General features: G+C 42.0%; 1 protein-coding gene across 3 annotated transcripts in view; it reads right to left on the minus strand.

Moving 5' to 3' along the window:
* pawr (PRKC, apoptosis, WT1, regulator) overlaps positions 1-26,477 on the minus strand; it is a 78,557-nt gene that overhangs the window by 12,155 nt on the left and 39,925 nt on the right. For all 3 annotated transcript variants that reach the window (XM_084049643.1, XM_084049645.1, XM_084049644.1), the window contains exons 3-5: positions 19,307-19,429; positions 9,241-9,275; positions 697-802 (exon numbers count right to left, since the gene is read on the minus strand). In XM_084049643.1, the coding sequence (XP_083905769.1) occupies positions 697-802; positions 9,241-9,275; positions 19,307-19,429 (264 nt within the window). The remainder of the gene's footprint in view (positions 1-696; positions 803-9,240; positions 9,276-19,306; positions 19,430-26,477) is intronic.

The raw sequence follows: 26,477 nt of genomic DNA on the forward strand, positions 1-26,477 counted from the left end.
AGAACCAGGAGACGTACGGTGGCCACCAGAAATAAGGCAGAGACCGATGCACACTTTTAAAACATTAATGGTCAGCTTGGCAACATCAAAATGGCGCTGACAGACTTCAGAGTGGCTGCACCCAGGGAACAAACGTAACTTTTTGGCTTACCAGCAAAAGTGGCACCTAGATTTTTTTCTCTTTTTTTAACGACCACCAGAAAGTGTTGATAGCCATAATATTACTTAATTATTATTGTTGATGTCTGGCAAAAACCTCTTATCTAAATGAATGCCTTACTTCATCATCATCCTACACGTGTCACCCAAAAAGTAGCAAAAATGAGACGAGTTTTGAGCTTGTGGATCTGCTATTTTTTAATTTGAAAGTAACAGTTTTGAAGTTTCCACCCGACAGCAACAATATGCAATTTACTATGACTATAATCAATAACATAAGGAATATTAGCACAATTATTATTATTTTTTTTTCTAATTCGGATTCACCGTTTGATTCACAGTTTGATGAGATTTAGACTCTAAATCTCATCAAACGGTGAATCCGTGCCTCAAATGCCAAGAATAAATAATGGACTTTGATATGAAAAGGGTTAAAAACCACTGCTCTACAACGACAACAGTAGCGTTGTTCGTGTTGGTAACCCTGCTGAGTGAATGCAGAGGAAACACTGTAAATGCTAGCTGCAGCAGAAATACCTTCTCCAGCTCCTCAGCCCTCCTATCCAGACCTCCAGCCTCTCTGCCATGACGACCGTGTCGGTTTCTGCTGTTTCCACCCAGCTCCTCCTCAGACCCAGCAGAACTGTAACACACACACACACACACACACACACGTAATGTCCACTCAAGGTTAAGGTAATTTAACCCATATATATATATATATATATATATTTCTTTTTTTTTTTATATATATATTATTATCAGTGGTTCTCAACTTTTTCATGTGAAGGACCCCCAACATCATATGTATTTGGCTGCGGAGCCCCATCTGAAAATATTTTGTTCTAGGGACCCCAGAAGAGAAGATTTGAGTCAAAAATGTTCCCTTTAAAAAATATATATATATTCAAATATTTGCACAAATGTTCAAGATTTTTCAAAAATAGCAGATCTACAAGCTCATAGCGCGGCTATGAGCTTGTATATCTGCTATATTTGAATAACCCAAGTATAAAATAATGGTTACAGCTTTAATCTGAAATGACACAGATGTGTTCCCGGTCTTAATGGCTTAACAGGCAAATCCTACAGAAATAACAATAATCAAAGTGTGATTCTTGAGAGGTTTCCCTGACATTCAACCTTTGCAGGAATGCATTCATCCTGAAGCGTACTCCAAGGGCCGACTCTCATCCCACCTAATGAGACTTTAATGGCATGGCAGGTCCATCACCAAATGAACAGGTGGGAATGTCATCCAGGTTTTCACTCCTTTCTGTTTAAATTGCATTTAAGAGCCTCCCACACCATTAATGGAGAAAGGCTGTCAAGGGTTTACTTTACAACATTCCTGCAAAAAGGATTTTGATTTAGAAACAATTCAAACTGTGCATAGCCATCGTGCATAAGAATGACACAAGTGACACAGATTCTCTACATGCAATTAGCAGCTTCTATTCAGCTGATGAAAAAGAACGAGTGAGGCTTTTGTATTCAGTTAGCGAGGCATATTATTACCCTTCACTTGCTGTCTGCCGAGAGGATTCTGGGGCAACCAGGAGAGAATATTCATGTGGACTTTATTAAAATAATTATTCATGTGGAAAACTTTTTTTTTCCTTCTCGCCAAAATGGATTGTACCAGGTTTATATTTTCTCTAAGAGAATCAAATTATTACAGAAGCCCTGCATTTCTGTCTGCATATTTCTGAAAAGGACACGTCCAGACAGACAGGAAAGCTGCTGGCGTAACAATGGACAAACAGAGCTGAATTGTTTGCCAGCTGTGCTCTGATGCATTTCAGCATTTGACAGATATGCTCATTAAAAGTAGAGGGCAGCAACTCTTTAAGAAGGAAATACTACTCAAACAAGTTTGCTGTGGTCATGTGACTTTTCAGAGCATAAACATTTTGGGGGTAATAAAAAGCCATTGGTGAATCTGAAGAGGTTTATCTAGGCAAGACAGTCAGTGTGTCCTCCATTTTGTTTGTGTCAAGAATCAAGAGGGGTTCATTTGTCACTGACTCATACACGTACTGTACAAGCAGCGAAATGTTTGTGTGACATGGTCCGCAAGACAGCAGCAACAACAGCAATACAATATACATAAGATAACAACAATCATAATGCAACTATCTCAGTGTTGATTTAACTCAGAGTGTAAAAATGTACCTGAGAATTGTACCGCGTGCCACTTCTCACAGACATGCAGAACTTTATCGAGGAACTTGACATTTACTGAAGTGACAGTTTATTCTCCCCTCACTCTCTGGTGGAGCTAAACATTGCAGTGCCTTCTTTAGTTGTCTTTGCACTCTATTAATTTGACCTTTTACTCTGGAGTTCGTTGACTAGGGTTCATGCTGTTTACTTCAATCTTGCACTGTGAATCATGTAATGTAAATCAGTGTGGATTCTCCTGCATAAATTGTTTTGATAAAAAAAGTCCTTGAAATGCTCTCCACGGCAGTCAGCAATACCAAGATAGTGAGTTTCATTCGTTTCTCCCACTGTGGTTCTTCAAGGCTAGGCTTTCATTACAGGCATGCCATGGGTGCAGACGCACACACGCACATGCACACACACACACGCACATATTGCATTTAATCCATTTTGAAGCATAATTTTCAAAACTTAGCGATATTTTTCATCATTAAAATGTGGTCTGCTGGTTAATAACACATTACTCTGCGGTGTGACAAACTGGATTTTTTTTGCTTTACAGCCACTTAAAAAGGACGACATTGGAAACACTTGTTTCCGATGACGTCCTGCTCCTCCTTCTCTCTCTCACACTGACTCACTCACTCACTCACACACACACACACACACACACACACACACACACACACACACACAGACTCACCACTTAGTAACCGTACTATGACTTATAAACACTCTATAATTATTCAGCAGGCTCTTATCTGTTGACCACTTTTTAAAAAAAAAATCAAACAAGCTCACGATGTGTTGTGATGTGTTGCAAGCTTCGCAACGTGTTGCTAGGTTGTAGACCGGCTATTTTAGCTATTTTTCAAAATGGGGCTTAAGTGGCTAAAAGCCCAGTGTAAACAGCCAGTTCCTCAATGCTAAACAGCACACTGTGGCCCATTAGCGCCTGGCAGAGAGAGAGGCTGAGTCAATGACCCACTCCTGGGAATCTCAGCAGGTGGGGAAGAGCAAGCGGCGGCATGAAGGAGAGCCAATGGGATCCTGGAGCACAGCAGAGAGAACTACTGTATGGCTGTCTGAAAATTAAAACCTTATAATTCACGACACGCAAGCACTGTTATGTCAGCAATGCCACCATTACGTATACAGAGCAGGAAAGAGCAGACTGGCCGGAAGCATTGAGTGCTGCAACGGCTCTCCCGAAAGTGTGTGTGTGTGAGAGAGAGAGAGAGAGAGAGAGCGAGAGAGCGATAGAGCGCCAGAGTGAGATGGAGGGTAGAGAGAGAGAGAAAGAAAGGGAGAGCTGTATGTACCCGCTCTGATGGTAATCTTGCGGTGCCCACCTGGCAGGCTATCCGCTCCAGGACTCTGGAGCGTCCAAGTGTGGCCAGGCCAGCCAATCAGAGCAGCAGCCATAATTACATGGCCAGATTGAGAGTGTCAGCTGGTGAACTTGGCAGGTGGGATCAGAGTGGCTATTGTCTTATGCAAAATAGTGCAAAATAAAAAGTGTGCAGCTCCCATAGGACTAAAGCACTAGCAGCAAAGGCACGGTTCTGCACTGCCAAATCTAAGAGTGTATGTAAAGGGAGTATTCGCACATCCACTTCATTCGGATGCAGGTGCGTTGGACAGTGAAAACTGAAGCAAACATGAAAAAAGTTTTTAAAAATCTGCACGCTGCTCTTGCTCAGCAGCCTCTGCTTTTATTCAAAATGACAGACGCTTCAGTCCATTTGGACCTTCATTAAGAGTGTCTTACTATTACCTAAAGAGTGCAAAATTTGACCCATAATGGTCCATTTGTATACATTCAGGGTTACATCAACACTCTTTTTGCTGATTATTAGTGTTTTAAAGGCTACTTTGGACGATGGTCTTAAATCAAGATTCCTATTAGAGTAAACTATTGGATGACACTTCACACTCTTTTCTAATCAACTGTGTGTAGTCAAGCTTTTATGAGGGATAAAGCAGTGTCATAAAGACTAAAATTAACAATAATTTAATACTACTAAGAATTCATCTAACATTTAGCACACCGCGAGAGGGAAATCCTCCAGCTGTAAAAAGATGTTTCTAATAATGACATATTATTAACCACTTTAACCTTGGTGTCCCTATTTTAGACCTTATGATTATAGGTGATCAGCTGTGGATCTTTTTCAGGTCATTTTGTAAAATGACCTGAAGAAGATGAAATATGAAATATCTCCTTTATGGTATTAGATGCAGACAGGTTTCTGCTCTATGCCTTCATCAGCGTAATAACGCTGATGAAGGCATAGAAACGAAACGGGTCCATATCCTATACCTTGTTGCCTGTCTTACTCTAAAATAAGGACAGAACTTGAGTGCTGGCATCATTCTCTTTATGATAGATTCTACGATAGAAGTTTGTCGTATTGTTTATGTGTGACGGAAGATGTGCTCGCATTCCTTCTAGTTTGATCATTAAAAGCTGTACATTTTCAAACATGTTCAAAATTCACAATATTTACATTCTCTTCTTTAATTTCCCCCCAAAATAATTAAAAAGGGCATAACCACTGAAATCTTATAGAGTTCGTTGACCGGGTCCCCGAGGGCTCTATACTTGGTCCCCTCATTCTCTACACCAAATCTTTTTGCCAAAAATAACTGATTTACAGGCTCACAACGCATAACAAAGCAAAGCATTGTGCGCTTGTAGATCTGACATTTTTGCCAAATGTTTGTCCCAGAATAGGGAAGCTAGGGTTTAATAATCTGAGTAAGTGGCTAAACAAACAGAAGAGAGTTCCTTAATCTAATATAAATTATTTTGGTGTACTTGGGTGTAAGTTTGAGAACTCTGCTAACCACTTTGGCTGATAGAGTGAGTTGATCTTAGACTATCAAGACTCTAGAGGCCTTATGTATAAATTGTGAGCATAAATGATACTAAAAGCTTGCGTAAAAAGGTTTTCACATACACACGCAGGACATATAAAAATGAACGTGGTGTGAGAATGTGCGGGCCATGCCACAAACTCATGTCTGGCTCTGTCAGTTGGCGATGCCAAACTATAAAATACTGAACCAACTGTTATAAAATAACATTTCCACACAATTTACTGTGCTATGTCAATGAAGTAGTGAATGAAAAACCACAATTATGTCCACTGATACACGATAATAGTTTAATCATTTATGTGGATCATAAAGGCCAAAACCCAACTGGCATAGTAATTTCCAATTTATAGTTCCCCTAACACCGGAGGAAAAAAATCTAATTATCCAGCCTTTTAATAGCTTGTCATGAGGAACTAACAGGAATAAAACTGTGTTGTGTTCCTGTTTGGGGTCGGCACCAGAATGAATAATAAAACAACCAAACGAATATAAAACCACATGAGCGACAAGAAGAACAGGCCTAAAGACTGTCTACAGAACAAGGATGAATAGCCAGTCTGCTGTTATAGGCTACCAGTAGGTGTGCAAGAGATTATTAGAGCATAAGACATTATTGTTATTCATATTTTTACATCAGAGATGCACAGCAGAACAAAATGATGTTGCAATGGCTCTGTTAAAACACCACAATATTCATTTCAACCCTTTTGCCCCACAAGTCTACTATTACTATTACTTCAAAGCTTTTCTTACATTTTTTTTAGGGATCCCCACCCATTTATGCAAACCCGTTGTACCCGTTTCTCTGTGGTACGCATGCTGAGTTTGAAGTCCGTCGGGCCCATATATGGGCGTACCCTTATATGGCCAAATCTGTCGGATCGTCTGTTCTGAACAACTGGTTCACCATATATGCCTATATGGGCATATCGGTTGGATCAGCGGTCCTCGGCAACGAGCGCGGCAAGTTTGAAGTCAATCGGTCGGACTATTCTTGAGAAACGTGAACTACCAACGCACAGAGAATTCGCGCATTTATACGATATACTTTATATATACTAGAGTTTCGGCACTTACGTTGAACCACCGATCCGACCGGTATGTCTGAGTCATAGTGTCAGGGGCTTTGTCAGAGTACCCGTCTGTCTGTGTCCCTTTTGTGCCCATATATGGAGATCTCTGTAACTGTCAGTCCATGTCCCTTTTATGCCCATATATGGAGATCCCTGAAGTCATCAGCACATGCCCATATATTGGTACACCCATATATGGGCATATCGGTTCTGGACAATAATATCCATACATGCCTAAATATGGTGATATCGGTCGAATCGGTGGTTTTGGACAAGTGCAAATCCTAACTAATCGAAGCCGGGCACCGCACTCCCTCGAGTCCTTGCCGATGTGCGTGCAGAGTTCAAAGTTGGTCGGTCCCATATATGCATATGACCATATATGGGCATAGCGGTCGGATCTGTGGCTCTGGACAACCGGATCTCCATATACTGTATGCCTACAGTATATATGGGCGTATCGGGTTTGTTTATGGTTATGTCTGAGTCACAGTGACGTGGCCGTGGTCCTGCCTGTATATGGGTGTATCGGGTTTGTTTATGGTTATGTCTGAGTCACAGTGACGTGGCCGTGCCTGTATATGGGCATATCATGTTTGTTTATGTTCATGTCTGAGTCATAGTGACGTGGCCGTGGTCCGCCTGCCCGCCCTCCCATTAGCCAATTTTAATATAGGAGACACACATCCTATATTAAAATTGGATTAAGGGAGGACCGGCGGACGGACCTCTGATGTCACGTTCATGTCACCATGACTCAGCCATAACCATATAAGGAGTTCCCAATGCAGCTATACCCAAATATGGAATGTGTTGTCTAACCTCAATGTGTCATCATGGCATCAGCAAACAAATCAGTCAGCTCCATAAATGGGCACAAAGGGGGCATGCCCATGTATGGGCATATTGATGACATCAGGGATCTCCTTATATGGGCATAAAGGGGACCGGGACTGACAGATACAGAGATCTCCATATATGGGCATAAAAGGGAAAAGAACTGACAGATACAGAGAGCTCCATATATGGGCATAAAAGAGAAAAGAACAGACAGATACAGAGATCTCCATATATGGGCATATCAGTCAGATCGGCGGTGCGATGTAGGTGAACTCTAGATGTGAGGGCCGCGTAGCAACCCAAACCTCTATACACACACACACACACACACACACACACACACACACACACACACACACACACACACACACACACACACACACACACACACACACACACACACACACACACACACACACACACACACACACACACCTGTAATACAATGCAATCACATTGCCTGGGTGCACAGTGCACCACCTCATGACCTAGTTTCCTCACCAAAGCAACGATGAACAGTGACAATATTGAACCAACAGATGTGTACAACATGTACAACATACAAAATAATATACAGAAAATGTGCCAAGGCTGGTGTACAATGGCACATAAAATAAAGTTTGACTCATGGCTGCAGCGAGTACATTATTATGTATATTATTTTTCATTCCCAACGTTCTAATTATTCATGATAATGGGAACATGAGTCTGACAAACGTTGCTCAATGGCCTGGCTCAACCCATGATTATTCTGAGACATCTTTATCCTAGCCCTCGTATTAACTGCTGTAACACGCTGGTTTCAGTTGTAGAGCACCACTCCACCACCGAGCAGCTCAAATTTGCATTAACCATTTATGGTTAACTAGAGTTTGGGGGGGCTACGCCCCCCTCAACCCCAGCCGCGCACGGGGCCCAGCGTGGCCGCGTGTATATTGGGGGACCCAAATCGCCGGAGTAAAACTGTGGAAAAGTTAAAAAAAAAAAAAAAAAAAATTGAAAAAAATATATTTTTGATGTTTGAGGGGGACCCCCGCGGACCCCCTGCTGGTCGACGGACCCCCTGTGGAGTGTTGGGACGCGCGGGGACCCCCCTGGAACATGGCGGACCATTTCGGTGTTTATTTTTTTTTTCATGAAGGTGGTTGCTTGTTGCTGGCGCTGGCTGTGCAAACCTGGCAGCCCAGCGCATGCTGCCGCACGTTACACCAGAAATGGTGCCTGGAGAAAATGGTGACCAAAAAAAAAGTTTTGAAAAAAAGGAAAAAACCCCCGCAGCGGCTGGCTGCTGTTGTGGTGATGAGGTCGTGCGCACGGTAAACGGTACGAAGCTGCCTCCCCTTCCGTTTTGTCCGACATTTGGTGAGTAGAATTAATTATGTTGCGCGGTGGAAAACGTGTAGTGAGCAGTGAGATGTCCCCTACGCGAGTCGTAAATTCAGCGCGGCCGCCGTGGCGAGTCAGTCGGCGACATGTGGTCTGGCGGTGCGTTGTTTATTCGATAACAGAGCTGTGGGGTGTGGACACCGAGGGTGCGGAAGTCGGTCGCCATTTATATAGTTAGATGGGGGAGTTAACAGAGTGGGGATATTTGGCTTTTGCTCAATTTCAAATGAATTGGGACGTATGACGAAAAGTTATGCAGGACCTGGTGTGCAAACAGTTATAATATACTTGTAGAGGTTTCTTACCAAAGTCCTCTGAAGAACGCAGAGTAGTCAAGTCAAACATTAGCATTACTGGCTCAAATCTTTCAGAGCAAATCTCATTGTTTCAGCACTGCCTGCCAAGCAGAAGAATGATAGTCTAAACATTTGACTTGTTTAGACTCTAAACAAAAAGGGGTGCTGGCAATAAGTCAACCACTTGGGGAGAGATAGACCATTCAAACTCTCTACAGTCAAGTAAAATTTTAACTTCATCACACGATAGTGTCAGATGACAAGAATTACGCATTATCATTCAAGTGAATATGAATGAGCAGAGAGCAGCAAAAAAACACAGGAAAGGTGCAAATTAGAAGCAAACCTAAGCTATCATAAACATAATGAATTATTTCACTTATCACCTCATAATGCTCCTTCAGTCTCATAATAACAACAAAAGCTCTCATGCTCACCTCTTATGGCGACTGCTCCCGGATCTTGGAGACTCCTGGAAAGAAAACAAAGGAGAGAATGCATGAGAGGAGGAAATGTGTCCTTATCTACAACAACAACTGAAGGCTCTCAGTTGCTTCACTAGTACACGAGAGAGGATTAAAGAACACTTCAGAATGAAGATGACTATTCTTCAGAATAAAGAAGACCGTTTTAGTCGAAACATTAATCAAATGTTGACTGGGAGCACCTTACGCTTCAGTGTGAGGACTTTATTCTTTTACCTGTCTGATCAGGTCCTGCACCTGCTTTAAACTGGAATATGCAAGCTTGTTTTCTTTTTTTTTAAGTGGTTAACTTCCCACAGTGGAAACAGCATGAGATTAATGTATTTATAGCAAAGTCCATCAGATTGAGCGTTTGGGTGCTTCATATTGTCAGGAAACTGAAAAACTCTAGGCTGGTATAGTATACCTTAGGCGGTGTCTGTTCAGCACAGATGAAACACACGACAAACAAAAAAAAATATCCATCTAACAGGATAACAGAAATTCATCAGCAGTGGCTTTTATAGAAAGCCTTTAGGTTGTGTATAAACATTCTTGAACTGCAGCTGCTAAATTGATATATAGATAAGCATTGCTGCATTTAATAGCTTACCCAGAGCCCTTTAGCCCCAAGTTGTTTCTGAACAATCTTGTTTCCTCAACAGGAGGTGCATGTTTATCATCTTTTCCCATTACTGTATTATCTAAAGGTTGCTTAGATCTATACTGCAGCGATGCTCCTCACAAATTCCCTTTTGGTAAGGTAGCGCTTCCATCTTAAAAATGAGGTCTGTGTCACAGGCACTATCAGATGAATACATATCTCCTCTTTCCTAAGGCCTTGTGCCGTGAAGGGCCACTGGTTTGATTGAGGACTCTCCGGTCTGCTTCACTCTATCAGCCCGACCCGGGCTTTAGTGGGTGTGCATTGCCGCTGTGCCCTGGCTCTTAGCATGCACCAGCCTCTCTGTCTCAGTGACATATCATCCATTACCTGCACTATTCAGTGCTGTATAGAATCCCTCTCCCCATCTCTCTCCAGTGACTCAGGCCTGGACAGAATCACTAAGATGGAGGATAGCGAGACGATAGGCATTGGGAATGGCTCTCCAACGCTGCCGCAATGAGCCACAATAGTGGCTTTTGTTTGACACGGTGTACAATAAATGTTTGAGTTTTACATTCTGAAGTCTGCTTCAGAATGTTTTACTATGTTTGTGGAAATACCAGTTAATAAAGCTGATTTATTCTTCCATTCTACTAACTACAAATCCAGTAGTGAGGTGTTGTGCAAACTACAGATGATTAGAAAATTAAAACCTAACTTTGGAGGGAACTTTGGAAGTTGATTGCATTGGTGGTTACAGAGGAGCTCTCAGCTCTGCTCACTGCACATAAAGTATGGACTTATTTAAGGATTAAGGCTTACTGGGATGGCCAATGTCTCACATCACTGTCCTTGAGAAAGGAGTTGAGGAATGCTGTTAGAGATAGAACAGAGTGAAAGAGCCAAAGGCATGATGGATTTTTTAGTAGAGGAGAGGAATTAAAAGTGAAATTCAAGGGAGGGCTTTTAGATTGGATTTGAGTTGGCTGATGTGCAAAGCAGATAAATCTATACTATGAATGTACATCTAGATCCCTGCTTACAGGCAATAATCATTTATTATTCTGTTAATACACATTATGGTACAGAACTCGTGAAAATGCTGTCTATATGTTAATCCATGTTTATACTGCGATATGAGGGAGAACTGAAGGTCTAACATCCCCTTGCCCTGGATAGATTTCTACTGCCCTCAAATGAAAATATGATTTTATATGAATTATTTTTTATGAAATGAATTAATGTGTCAATGTTTGTACCAGAGATTTCAGGTACATTCTGTGACATACAGCATATGCTAGAGTCCCATATCCGAGAGCCCACTGACAAGGGTCAGAGCACTGAATTGATTGCTTTCTACGGTGATGGACTGCAATATGGCCCAAGATAATTGATGACGGTTGGGTCAAACTGGTTACCACGACACGAAGAAGCACACTAGTGTACAGTAAAGCACTCTGTGGTGATTTAACTCTCTAAAAATCGAAATGGTGCATTTGGGTTAATTTATTTATTCTCAGAGTTAAATTGACACACACTTGATGTAGACTGCACCAAGTATGGTCAAAATCAAACATAAAATCACTTGAGCTTCAGGACAGACAGAAAGCTATAACAAAAGGAAAGAAAAGCAATACTTAACAATTGTTCATGGTGATTATTGTCTGGTTTTGTACAGTACTGTATGTGCAAATCATAGCTGGTTTGACAGACACTAGAGCTGTACACTTCTACTTAACTCCAAATTGCTTCTGAAGTGTGTCAACTTAACTTCAAATATTTCTATACATCTATACACACTGCATTGTTATTTACTGTATACAAGTTTTTATGGATTTAATTTATCAGTTGTAAAATGCATGCTTGTGTTGTGCTGAGTTATAAGACTGACACACATATCAGTATATTCTTCTCTTTCATTTTCACTTTAATTTATTTGAAGTTACATCTGTTGCTGTACAAACAGGAATTGGGTGCAAAATCAAAGACAAAATGAAGATTATAGTGCTCAAGTACTGCATGTGAAATAACATTTTCTCATGCACACTAATAAATTCAAGGAAAGCTACAGAGACTAGAAATGGGCACTTAGTGGAGCAAAAACCTCCACCAGGAGGCATAATATTAAAACTTACACTGACACAGAAATGTCAAAGTGTGTTTCTTTCCCTGTCTGTTCATCTCAGTCTGTGTGTTGTGTTCACACAGTGCGCACATGCACACATGCGCGAGCCATCGGTGCACGCTATGTCGTCATGTGTAGTTGGTGGTAATCAGATGTGCACATGCAATGTAGGTGCTGCGGTTTCTCCGACAGATGTAGCAAACTTTATAAACTTCACCAATGAGGGCCTTGACAAGTACTGCACTAATTAGTCCTGTAACTCAGTTAATTAATTAACTGGCCATTGAATAACAGGCCATCATTGTTAAAATATCTTGCCTTATGATTGTTGAGGAAAGTGCAAATACCATAAGTCGTTAATGAATAACAAAGGCCATCGTTGACTTATTAAGAGAGTATGTCCATCACCACTTGTGTTGTTGAGTGTGTACACAGTACTGAATTTCGGTTGCAATAGTTATTTTAAGACAAGTTGAAAGATTGTTGCTTTGGCTGTGTTACAGTACAAATAGCAACTAGACGCGTCGCAATTCAGGGCAATTGCAAAGTGTGGTTGCGCCGACGCCGGTCGCCGGTCGCGGCCGCCGGGACTCGAGGAATACGCCTGGAGGAATACCGTCGGAGGCCGCGCAATTCGAATTCGGTGCCGATCGGATCCCGCGTTCGTGACGACGTGTGCCGTTTTGATTTTAGGAAATAGGCCCGTCCCACTAGAGAAACAGGCCCCTCCCACAAATGTAGCGGGCCGATGACATCGTCATGTCACTCCTGTGATCACTTGCTTTTCTTTTTGAGAGAACTGATCCCTCCAAAAATCATGTTTTTGTGTCAAACGGTTACATTTCGCAAATTTGTGGCGTCCCCTATGGGTCAAAGTGGAAATGCCTTTGGGAATTTGTTGAGTAAACCACCCTCGACATGTGATTTAAATTTGGGATTGACCGGACGTTTCGTTCGTGATTTCTGGCATTTTTGGTAAAACAGGCCCCTCCCACTAACTTTGGAAGCCATTTACGGACGAACGGTAAGGACTATGAAAATGCTGTTTGGATATGTTTACCGCATGGGCCCAGAGATCATGTGTACCGATTTTTGTGAAATTTGGACAAAATATGTGGGAGGAGGAGCTAAAAGTGTGTTTTGAAGAAAATTCAAAATGGCGGAAAATCTATCCAGACGGAAATGGGCGTGGCCTATATGGGGAGTTGCGTCGTGACCCAAGGAATCCAGGGGAAATTTTGATTTTACGACCTACGGTTCGAGGGTTATAGGCCAAAAGGTAAAGTGGGCTGTTATAGCGCCACCATGTGGTTGACTGGTGTGATTCTTTTTTTAATAATTTTGCAATAAACTATTAACCTCCCCTCCAAGGCTTGTAACTGTAGCCCTTACGGTTTCCGAGAATAAAATACTTGAATGGGAGTTTTTGCAATTCCCATTAAAGTGAATGGGGAAATTTAATGCACTAATGAATCAATATAAAAAAATCTATCCAGACGCAAATGGGCGTGGCCTATATGGGGAGTTGCGTAATGACCCAAGGAATCTAGGGAAAAATAATTTTAGATTTTACGACCTACGGTTCAAGAGTTATAGGCCAAAAGGTAAAGTGGGCTATTATAGCGCCACCATGAGGCCGAATGGTGTAATAATTGTTTCAATATTTTGGCAATAAACTATGAACCTTCCCTCAAAGTCTTGTAACTCTAGCTCTTACGGTTTCTGAGAAAAGAATACTTGAATTTGAGTTTTTTCACTTTTCCATTAAAGTGCATGGGGAAATTTAATGCACTAATAAATCAATATCAATTAATCTATGCAACCAATCTCTTAGCCTTATGCAAGTGCACGATTCCCGGTCAGACCGGTCATTTTGACATATAGCACTAAATTGGGAAAAATAAACTGTGGGAGGAGTAGCGGCCCGAAATAAAGTTTATCATTAAATTTATAAAGTCGGTAGAGTACTATAGTCTGGTTGCCCATTCGGGCAACCACACTAACTATACAGTTCTAACCAGAAGCATTTAATTATCTACCAATCAAACTCAACAAAACATGCTAAACATGAATTTACATGACAGCAAATTATACTGTTACACAATATCCAATGAAGAAGAGATCTATGAACCATATAATCCTTGTTATAAATAAAACTACTTTACATATAGCTTGTTTTCCTGTAAGGAAAAGAACCCAAAATACAGTTATTCATTGCTCAGTTACAGTGAACATTGTGGCAATGCTTGTACCTGACAGTGATAAAAAATACCTCCTTTACAGACTTGCATTTGCCATATTACAGGCCATCATGCCTAATGGTGGTGCTTCAGAGCATAAGAACCATTTGTCTTAGGTGTGAGCCTGCGACAAGGTCAATGAAATTCACATACGACTCCTCCATAGAACTGCAGACTGCATGGACTTGGGTGACTTTATTTATCATGCTTGAACACAACTGACAGCACCCTAAAGCCCCTTATATACTGTAGGACTATGCTGAGAAAACACCCCCCCCCCCCCAGATATCATACAAAGATCATCAAGGCATTATGTGTCCTTTATATCCTCCGTATAACATGAGATGATTATCATTAGCTGCTATGGAGTAGGGCTGCAACAGTTAATCAAACAAATCAATTTAATTATAAAAAAAATATACATTTTAATAAAATAATCAATTTGCAAAAATTGGGAAGCTTGTAGATCGGCTTAAGTGGTTAATCAGACTAATTGATTTAGTAGACTATAAAAAATCTATTTATAAGTGTTAAATAGCTCTATATTCTGATAGTAATCATTGCTATAGAGTGTTTGTTCAGTAACAGGAGTCTCCATGTCTTTCCAGCTCTTTTTTGCATTTTCAGGTCGGGATACCAATTCTATCCGATCAGGATAGAGAACTCAAACTGGATAGAGATTAAACAAGTGAAACTGGAAGTGATGACACAAAGAAATGAGCAGACAAAATTGGAACTGGAATGAAACTGATAAATGGGTACTTCTCTCCTGAAATGTTGCAATCCACCTGAACATTTATTTTCTGTTTATTAAAGAGCTGGAGAGATGGGGAGACTCCTGTTACTGAACAAACACTCTATAAGCAATGATTACTATCAGAATAGTGTTTAAACCTTTTTGTTTTAACCAAAACATATCACTTACCCTACCTTTAATCAAAAAAGTAATCAATAGAATGATCGTTAATATAAGTTGCAGCCCTACAATAGAGCAAATGTTACTGTAGTATATTATTAGTACTTCACTAAAGGACAATATTTGAGCTGAAACTACAGGGCTATCATCATCGCATATCATCATCGCATATTGTATGGTGACTGTGAACTCTGTATGTGCGTGCGTGCGTGCGTGCGTGTATCTGGTGCATCCCTTTACAGATAGTCCCAACTCCCTGATGGAGCAGATTTGCATTTCTTGAAAAGGGAATTTATGGCTTTTTGTGATCTTCATCGCAACTCTGACACCCCATTAAATTCTGAAAATCTCCAACGGCATGCCTTCTTCAAGTCCAACAATAGAATGTCTTTAGCATTCAAGCCAGCTGCAACAGCCTGCACGGGTGCGCTCAGTCTATTTTGCCCCGCAAAGCCGATAAAAATCACCATCTTACTGGAGGCATTCAGTCAGGTCATGCGAAACGTGCTTTTCAAAAAGTAAGCATGATTGGCATTTTGAACGGAACCTAAAGAATGAAAGAATGAAAAGGTGGGGCCTAAGAATTCAACTGGCAAAACGATGTGCTATTTTTGTTTCATTGTTCCTATAAGAAGACAGCTTATAGGTCTGGTCAGTTTCATTGATATGAATGCTTTAATGGATACATCTAGGAACCATATCAAATTCAAATCATCACATTTCCTAAGACAACATAATGAAACACTTTGCAGGCAGCACATAAGGTATTATTTTCTGCAGCTGAGGTGGATAGTGAACATTTGCTTGCTGTGCTGACAAGATGCTCTACAAAATACATTTTGGACTGGAAGGTGCAAAATAAAAAAGCAAATGAGGCTTGTTAATGAGTGTTGAATGCTAATTGACATCGTTGCTGAGAGGGAAGTGAGAAAATGTAAAAAGAAGAGAGAGAGTGAGTGCGAGGGACGGCAAGGGAGGGCATGAGAGAGGGAGATAGAAAGAGTGAGAGAGTGTGAGTGAGAACCAGAGTGAGACTGAGACCAGAACCAATCTTGCTCCATATTGGACTCCACAGCAGCACATTAAAAGCAGATGATCCCTTGGAATGTTCCATACGGTTCTGTTTGCCTGACACGGCTGCAGGATTATGGAAATTGTTTTCCTTGTAGGGCTCACATACCACAGGAAGGTAAGGCTTGATAACCAGGACCACATGAAGGACCCAGGAGAGGGCCTCTCCATGACCTGCCATCAGAGTCCATGCTCATTGGATACAAAAATATTCTGCCACGAGGGGGGTGTGTGTGTGTGTGTGTGTGTGTGTGTGTGTGTGTGTGTGTGTGTGTGTGTGTGTGTGTGTGTGTGTGTGCGCAGACGCGCGTGTGGTCTAAGAGGTGGGCAACCCAAATGAATATTATGAAAATCTGTACACGTGTACCTGTATTCTCCAAGTAATGTCCCTTCTTTTGCCAAGATCTGTGATGAAGTTTCCATTAGAGCTGCAGCAGCAGCAGCATTATTTTACCACACAAGAGTTACAGTGTGTTTTGGTTGGAAGAAACATCTTGAGTTCTGGGGAGTTAATTAACAAAGCGGATATGAACAGGAGGTGAACTGCACTTCATATTACTTACTGTTCACTCACCCAGATATCTTGATACCGGCTAAGAGGTCCGACTCCCTTGCTCTTGGTGTGGCTCTATATCATAATGGCCTGACAGGGCAATTGCATATTGTCTCCTGGTGATAAATGGGGCCATGCTTGAAACGGCACATTTTTGGTATGCTCCGTCTTTACCGATGTCTGTCTGACATCTCTGCAGTAAATCCACTGTCAAAACCGTCTACCGCTCCATGTCTGTCTATATGTTTCGCTCTCTCAATCCCTCCCTCCTGCTCTCTCTCTCCCCTCTTCCAGCTGTGTGGCTGTCTGCGGGTTGTGAGCTATGATTAGTCTGTGGGTGATGCAAAACCTTACAGAGCGTCAATCATAACCGAGCGACGCTGAGGCCTAATTCGCACTTTGTATTACGGCGGGGTCAAATCACCCAAAAAAATCAAAAAAAGGATTTTGATGAAACCTGTAGAATCTGTTATTTTGTGGCAAACGTCACCGTCGTACGACACATTAGGCTTAGGGCAAAACAAGAGAACCGCCAGCGGTGGGTTGTGTGTTGGCTTGCATCTGTTCTCTGTTAAGGCTTGGGATTTTGTGGTGAGGATTGCCTCAGCGGGCACAAAAGGACATATCCCATTTGATGTGATGGATGGGTCATTTTAAATCCGCCTCTCTAAATGGATGGATGTATGACAAGGTAGCAGACATCTCACTCTGCTGTACTTTGTGTGGAGAGTGTAGGAGAGTGTTTCTTATGGTCGGTAAGCATATTTTTGCTTAACATTTTTCTCAGGCAGTGTCTCAGCAGGTGCCGTCACTCTCTTCTTGTTAGCAGCGTATTTGTGTACATATGTCATTCTATTTATGTAAATAGACCTTTCCAGCATTCCGCACAAAACGCCAGTAGGGACACATTACAAATGACACATCTGGAAAGCAAATATTAAGCGAGATCCAGAGAAATAACCAGTCAGCTGAGCAAGCCCATTTGGATGTGTATATTTGTGGATATGTCACTTAGATACAAACTCTTTACAGAAACAATATATCAGAAAATATGGGGTAATTTCCTTGATGTTCTTCCATCATTATCTCCTAATTCTTGATTTTTCTTTCTCCTCTGGCTTTTTGTTTTTGTCTTATTGTATTTGAAATTGTCTGAAAGGTGTTGTGAAAAGAGGAAAATAAGAGACTGTTGAGGGTTGAGTAGTGTACCATTCTGGGAAAGGGGTGGGGGGAGGGTCTGGGGGGACTGTTTTTGTAATTTTTGTCCTTTTTCTTTTGTGTTTTTGTGTATCATGTCTTTTCCTTTATTCTTTGTCTTTTTATTTCTGTCTTGTTTGCAAAAAAAAGAAGAAAAAATAAATATGATATTGATATGTATACACTGTGTATTGTCAATAAATAAATCCTTACAAAAAAGAAACACAGTGGAATGCCACTCTCTTAACAATTTCTCACTGAAGTTCTTCTCCATACACCTGTGTGACAGCATAGGGCTTTGGTTCAATATAAATTACTGTTCCCCACAAAAAAAGAAACTATCGAATTATGGCTTTTGTTCAATATGAATTCCTATTCTCCACAAAAAGGAGATACTCCATCAAGTCATGGCTTTTGTTCAATATAAATTACTATTCTCCACAAAAATGAGAAAACTCCATCAAATTATGTTCTCACCATATCTGATTACATTTGGTTTCATTTTCAGTCTAATCTGCTCATCCTACAGAAGACTGCCGTCCTTATGTGCAGCATTGGGGGTTTGTTTTCATTGAATGAACATAATAATACATGCCACGATTAAAAGACTTATTTGCTGGATATTGATGAGACTCTAATTCACACAGATTAAATGAAGGCAGCACTCACAGCATAAACAGATGGCAGATCCTGATGTTAATTTAACTCTTGAGAGTGTGAAAACCCTAAAGGGTCCATTTGGGTCAAGTTTCAACGGTCTCAAGAGTAAAAATAGATTTGACTGTGCAGCAATTCACCTTGTAATGTCTTTGTTCTGAGCTGAGCTGCAAAGATAAGCTATACTGTGTTGCATATGAAAGAAAAACGTAGCTCCAGAGCAGTTCCTCTGAATAGATTACACACGGAATGATGAAACACCAAGGCACCCTAGTGTTTGGAAGGCTGCAGCGCAGGCCTCATTGCAAAGAGCTGGTATCTCACTAGGCAACAGTGCCTCTGTTCGACAGCACTGGGTTATCAATGTCTAAAACATTGTGCTCAAGTAATTAGTAGCCTCAGGGTACAATTAAACATGTTTACAAAGACGACTGCATTAATGAAGAACAGACGGTCGATATACATAAGCTTCACTCCATACGATCTGCCATAAAATTATTTTAACTACATAAGCCTGTATTGGCATTTGAAGAATTGTGAATAGTCAGTCTACAGTGCACGCATTGTAAGCTTGTAGATCTGCTATTTTCTGACATTTGACACAAGCCCAAAATATGGACGCCAGGTTGAGAGTGCTTAAAGAATAGCAGGGGTCATGTGGCCCGCTCCTTACCTGCCCTAGGTGTCCGGGGTCAGAGGCCATGGATTCATTCTGGCAGGTGTTAGCCTGAACAAGCTGCTCCTCCCTCTTCCTCTCCTTCTCCCCGGTATCATCGTCATCCAGTTCATCCAGGCTCTGTGAGGCAAAGAGAAAGATGTCATCAGGTCAAGTTTGCAATAGAGTGAGGACTCGCAGGCTGATGCAGGGTGACAGGCGAGGTCATTCCCGCCACCATAACAGTGACGGTAACTCCTGACTCTGCGCAGCCACTGTCCCCTAATAATCCTCTTAAGGCATGCTGACATTCATTTCCAGGAATCCCCAGGGAGCCTAGGCACAACCCAGCCCAACGCTGCATGGAATCCTGGCAGGCAACAGGAAGACCGACTGTCTGGAGGCCTTTCACCTCCTGAGGATACCATATCTGACCAGTGGAATGCATCCAGAAAACACAAACACACACGCACACGCGCGCACACACACACACACACACACACACACACACACACACACACACACACACACACACACACACACACACACACACACACACACACACACACACACACACACACACACACACACACACACACACACACACACACACACACACACACACACACACACACACACACACACACACACAAAAGAGTGGGGAGTCAGCCTTTCTCCCTAGTGGGAGATTTTGCACATTTTGCCTGGGAAAGCATCCAACTTTAGTACTAAGGCTCCTTTTTTTAACATCATCAAATACGCACGTCGTCTAAACTTCCTATATGCCTTAACATTACCGGAAATTATGCAACAAAGCGGCTGGGTTAATTTATCAAAAGAGGATGTGAAGATGCATTGGGCAAACAGAGCTTGGTGGAAGAATGGATGGATGATTAAGAGAGAAGGCGAAACAGGCCTAATTCCCAGAGGAACAGCACAGAAACCAGTGTTTCCTGTTTCATGCTGTAGGACGAACAAAAGGTGCCTGCATAACAGGCCCTCTAATGGTAAAAATAGCCTTACATGGCAAACGAGGAATGCGGTCATTTGCAAAGCCTTTCCTGCCAAAACTTTTATCAGCGCTCCTTGGAGAAAATACAAGCTCCTTTCTTCTCCAGTTTTGTCGAGTCTGAAACCAATACCAACATTCTCCTCTGCCACCTCCTGTCATTAATGGGCCCCTCTTTACACAATCCTGTTCATATCTCATCAAACCAACCTGCATGTATAGTATGTGCATTTATACTTCCATGGAGTTTGCCTCTTGAAATAGTTACTGTGGCTGCAGTCATTGCATAGCTGCAAATGCAAACAATAGTGAAGTAAAGCTTTAAAAAAGGATTTCCATTAAATAATGGTGTATTTAATGCAAAACCAAACAGAAGTCAGACTGTGCCGACACTATGTGCAGTGACTCAACATTTTGCTATGCACTAGCCGCTGGAATTCTGGATTTGGGGGGGGGGGGTCTCAAAAGTTTATCTTGGACAAAGATGCAGCCTATTTTGCCCTGTTGAAATTGCTTGAAATTGCTTTGCATTTCTCTTATTCCAAATAAAGCCATGGGCGATGTGTGCAACCATATAAGGGATGTTTTTGTTTCTGATGTCATCAAACTGAGACTCTTGGTGTGCATTTTTCGGGCCAATTCCTCACCTTGGAGTCTGGAAACAAACAGATGGAGTGGAATGATGAATGAGAAATGATTCCGCTCTGTGCTCACAGTTAATCATTCAGAAGCATGAGAGATTAAGAGTTTAGGACCAGAAGGTTAAATTCTCTATAAAACAATATTAGCCACAGTTACAGTTAAGACTATAAAACATGCTCATATTGCCAGGAGTAATAAAAGAGAACCACAGGATTTCCCAGGAAACACATATTACTGCATTTATCTGCTGTTTTGAGGGTCTCTGAGGAAGTGATGATGAGGAGACAAAAAGCCCAAGCAGCCAGACTCCCAGAATCCTTTCTGCTTCCTGTTTACAATATGACAGCATGTCAGGGCCTCAAAATGTTTACTTTTCAGTAAAACAAGCATCCCAAAGCATCCTACACTGTCCCAGTGTAGGATGTGGATTTAAGAAGCTACATCTGGAGTGGTCCGTCCTGGTCTGTTGGCTGTTGTGGTTGGAAACGTTCTCCCCTTTCTGGGAGCAAAAGGAGCCGTCATCTATCATTCTAAAGCGCCATCCTTGGCAGCAGGAATTTGCAACACATCTAAAGGTTTAAACTGAATAACAGAGGACTGGATCCCTAAACTTTCCTGCATGGACTTTTCTCTCTCTTAAGTGACATCGCTTATGCAAGGGTTTGACCAGTAGGCATAAGCAGTGAAGGATAAGTATGATGACATGTACTGCCGCTTTCCATACAAACCGCACTGCCTTGCTTCTGTCCGGAGGTATCTGTTAGGTGCTGCTTGTGCCAGCAGAGTAGCAATGATAGGTTGGCTGTTGATGTGCTATGTTGGGCCCACATGTTCATCTGCATGCTGTTAACCAATGATAAGTTGGCTGTTGATGTGCAATGCTGGGCCCAAAGGTCTGCTGTTAACCTTTTCCACAGTGACAAGTGAGAAGACAACATGCTGACGTTTCCCTGGTCCACTACGGCTGTCAAAAGAGTAAAGAATAACTATGATTAACTACCATTCTTAAAGCTGCACCATGTAACTCTCATGTTCTCATGACAGAAACAGGCATCTCCATATATGGGCACAAAAGGGACAGACAGACGGGTACAACAGGTCTGACAAAGCCCCTGACACTATGACCCAGACATATTGGTCGGATCGGCAGTGCGACGTAGATGTGTCGGCCTGAACTCTAGATGTGAGGGCCGCATAGCGGCCCAAAAAAAATCATCAGTTAGGCTATAACTGAACTCTGAAAGTGTAAAATGTACCCATGGCTGCTTCCAAAGCTCATAAACACTGTACAATCCTGAGAGTTGATCCTGATTTAACTCAAGAGTGTAAAATGGACCAATATGGGTCTAAAGTGTACAGCAGGCTTAATGACTTCTGTACAGTAATCACCATGTGATGAATTAAAATGATCTATTGGGAGGGGGATGAGCCTTGGCACAAATGGTGATTCGTACTGAAGCCCAGGCCGTCATTTAATCAGGCATGCCAGTCGGTTCCAACGACAATGCCAACAGCTATAGTACAACATTGACTGGACTCAGGTATGGGGTCAGGGATCAAAGTGAGAATCAATTATGGAGCCGGGGATTGGGGCCGATTCATGCCACACTGCACACTGCCAAGGTCAGCATTGTGTTGATGAGGGAGACCAGAGCTATGCCAGCTTTGAGTAGCCATCACCTACTGTCTAACAGCCCCACAAGGTGTGAACTAGGATCCACTGGTGTGTGGCAATCGCATTTCTTTTCTGTTTTCTGTATTATGTAAATAATATGGAAATGTGAGTATCGCTCTTCGTTGACCGGGGTCTCCCTGGGGTGTCCAAGGGGGTCTATACTTGGCCCCCTCATTTTTAACCTCTGCACCAAAACTCTCGATCTATTTTTTCCAAATGTTTGTGTCAGATAGGAACGCTATGGTTCTTGTAGTTGTTGTACACACACAATGTTGTTGCACACGCAATGTCTGCATGCACGGATGCAGACGCGTGTACACATCTCAGACAAACCATAATGCACTGTTCCGGTGCCAAACCTTCGACTCTCTACAAACGTAGAGATTTGGATTTATCACCCTGGTCAATCTCAGCAAAATTCCACAGAAACCTTGTTTTCTGCAAGGGTGGTTTGGGGAGTCAAATTGTGCACAAGGCATTCTCATAAAAAGCAGATGGGTTTGGCCACGAGGCGAAAAACAACACAGAATTATTGTCATCAACATCAATGTTTATCAAGTGAAAGAAGCCTCAGTCTGGCTTTAGCTTTGAAGAACACAGCTACTTCGCTTGACCCCCCATTTTCACTTGAGGGTGAGACCATAATATTAGCGTGCTCCGAGAACTTTAACAAATAAAAATCACTGGACTTCAATAAAAACCAAGCCATCAGCAAACAATCAACTGGAGTCCACTGTGATTGTTGACCCAGTGCTAGCAGCATCAGCATTCCTTTCAGTGTGTCAGACAGGGCTGGGGCCTGTGTGTGTGTGTGTGGGGGGGGGGGGGGGGGGCAGCCAGTCAGCAGGACCGGGCAGAGGTCTGGTACTGTCTGGACCAGCTTCAATACATCTGTGGGAAACAGCCCTCAATGCAACTCTGGCCTGCCAAGCTTGTTATCCGCTCTATAACCTCCACAGTCGGTTTTGGAGGTAGCGATAAACTCAGCCTGGCTTGTAACAGGCTTGTGTGTGTGTGTGTGTGTGTGTGTGTGTGTGTGTGTGTGTGTGTGTGTGTGTGTGTGTGTGTGTGTGTGTGTGTGTGTGTGTGTGTGTGTGTGTGTGTGTGTGTGTGTGTGTGTGTGTGTGTGTGTGTGTGCACGTGCCTCTGTGTAGGGTTGACAAGCCAGGGGAGGCATTCACAGTTTTTGTGGGGGTTCACTTCATAAATAGTATCCAACACCGCAGACCTCCCCAGAAAACCATACAGCCCCCATTCAAGCCCCCCCCCCCCTCCTCTCACAATAAGCCTCTCATGTTTTCAGAACATTGGATCTTTCTTGGAATAGGGATGTGATACAAAACAAATCAATAACAGCCTATTTGGCTCATGCACCCTTGAAACAGCTTAGTTTATGACTCCAAAGGACTGACATGAATGTGTGCTATGTGCTTGATCTTGAGCTCCTCAAGGTGAATTATGGGATAGTGAATCAGGAAGGAGGTTAATAGTGGACCTTACCTAACCCTCCTCCATATTTCTTAACACCCTTACACCCTTCATGCAGGGACTCTGACCTCCAGGAGGCCTTAGCGGATATGTGGCCGTGACCTAGTCTGTGCATATTTTGGCAACTGACGGTTTAAAAGAATAATGGTGGTTTACTGAGCTGCTCAGGGCAGCAACACTAAAGGCACCACATGAGATAAATATTACCACAATGAATCAAAATAGGAGTCTGAACAACAGTGGTACTTTTCCTGTCAACTTGGGTGTAAAACAGTCTTTATTAATTCAAAACGTCATGCTTTGCGATTTCCTTTTGTTTTGTATCATTGATTGGAATCATTTAAATTTTAACAAGGCGAGACAGGCAAGGCAATAGATACAGGAAAGCAATACTCAATGAATCAAACACAAATAATAAATAATACATCTGTGGGATAATTTGACAGATTACATGAAACAGTGTGAAATATTAATGCCATTACAGATCATTAATGATGTGAACTGATGAATATGCAATTCATATTTTCAGGATTGTGTAAAAACTGCCTCATTACATGGCCTTGCCTCAATTTTCAAATATTTTTGGTACATTTCTGCACAAAATACTGGCTCTGCATATCCATGGAAAAAAGGAAGAGAGCCAAACCTGTCATGTCTCTGAAGGGCCGTAGGTCCTGAGAGACAACAGATCCTGCCTGCAGCTATCAAGCCACGCTGCCCCACAGACACGAGCCCTCAGCAGAACAGTGATTTTACACATGTAAAAAGACAATTGGAAGTGACGGCACGTGGAGGGCGCTAACTTAATCCACATGATTATGCATCCATCCTGTTTGGCAAAAAGCCTGGCCTGTGTTTACACAGCATTCATGTAACAACGTAACCACTTACTGTAAGCCCCATTTTATACTTTGTTGTACAATCGTGTTGTGCCGTGTAAATACGCGATTGCGATGCAATCTGTAAAGTTCTAGAGCTGCTATTTTTGCCATTTTTGAAAATCTTCGCCTACAGAAAGGTTGAAAGCAGGAAACACTAAGAGACACTACTGGATTCAATTACGCTCACAAAGAAGCCAAACAGATATTTCCTTTGCACCTCAAAACCCATCCCACATTAACGTCCCCTGCTTTGCTGTTCTGTATTCTCCCTTGTTCTCAAGGTCCAAACACTGTCATCCCAGGAAACAGAGAGCAGACCACACTATCCTGTTTGGTGGAAGGGCCATTATCTTTCTGCTTGTTTGCTCTAGCTCACTCCATAAACACTGCTGATCTGCTTCTGACTGAAGAGTATGCAGCTTGTAGAAACGGCCCCATTAGCAAATTTGCTGTTTGTTTTCTCTAGTGTTTGACCACGCATGCGTCTGTACACGCACTAAGCACAAACAGGCCTAATGATCGATGATACCGGTCAGCACAGAGCTGCCTGCCTGCTGCCTCGGGACGACCGATTGTGTTGAGTGAGTCACGCCATTACAAATCATATGTATGGTGGTTGATGGGGATGTTGTTAAGATTTCACTGATCAGTGTTTTTAAATTTGGATAGGCTTTATGAATACTGTATGAAGCCTTGCTTGTACAATAAGGGCTTTGAGCTGTGGAAGCCTTACTTGACTGGTTAAATAAATGTTGAATAAATAATAAAAATAAAAACTGTAGCTCTCTCCCCCAATGGTCCTGCACTATTTAGTTATGTTTGGCCTCCCTCTCTTTTGTTCATTTATCCTGAATGCCTTGGTTGGCCCCTCCATTGTGGTAAAGTGTGCTTCCTACAGTAGGTATGTGAAGTTAGGGCTATATTCTATGAACTGTTCATTTAGTCTTACAGCTTAGTGTATTATTGTTGATGGACATGACTTTGGTTTTGTGGCAGTTGATCACCAGACCAACTTGTTTCCCATATGAGTCTGTTTTCTTTCCTGTAAGTGGTGATGGAAATCATTTCACTCTTATGTACCAAAACACAAGTTGTAACAATATGAGAGGCCCAGGGGACACCATAACTTCTGAGGAAGTCGATGAAGTTTATGTATAGTTTCCATTGCCATTCCCAACACTGCCCATTGTGCCCAATGATGTTTCTGAGAGCGAAGATCTGACCTGTACACCCTCTGCCTTTCCTGAATCCTGCTTGTTTGTCTCAAGGCATTTAATCAATGATTAATATAATTTAGTCTATGATGATATTGCAGAATATCTTGCTGGGAACTGACAGAAGTGTAATGCCCCTCCAGTTGTTGCAGTCTGATAGTGTGCCTTTCTTTGGTACTTAAACAATCACTCCTTCTGTCCAGTCTGATGCTTTTGTCCAGTCTGATAGTATATAGAACGGATAGATATAATCTTCCCTTCCACCAAGATAAACAGTAAA

Source organism: Gymnoscopelus microlampas (genome assembly GCF_963454915.1).
Source record: "Gymnoscopelus microlampas genome assembly, chromosome: 23".
NCBI classification, from domain to species: domain Eukaryota; kingdom Metazoa; phylum Chordata; class Actinopteri; order Myctophiformes; family Myctophidae; genus Gymnoscopelus; species Gymnoscopelus microlampas.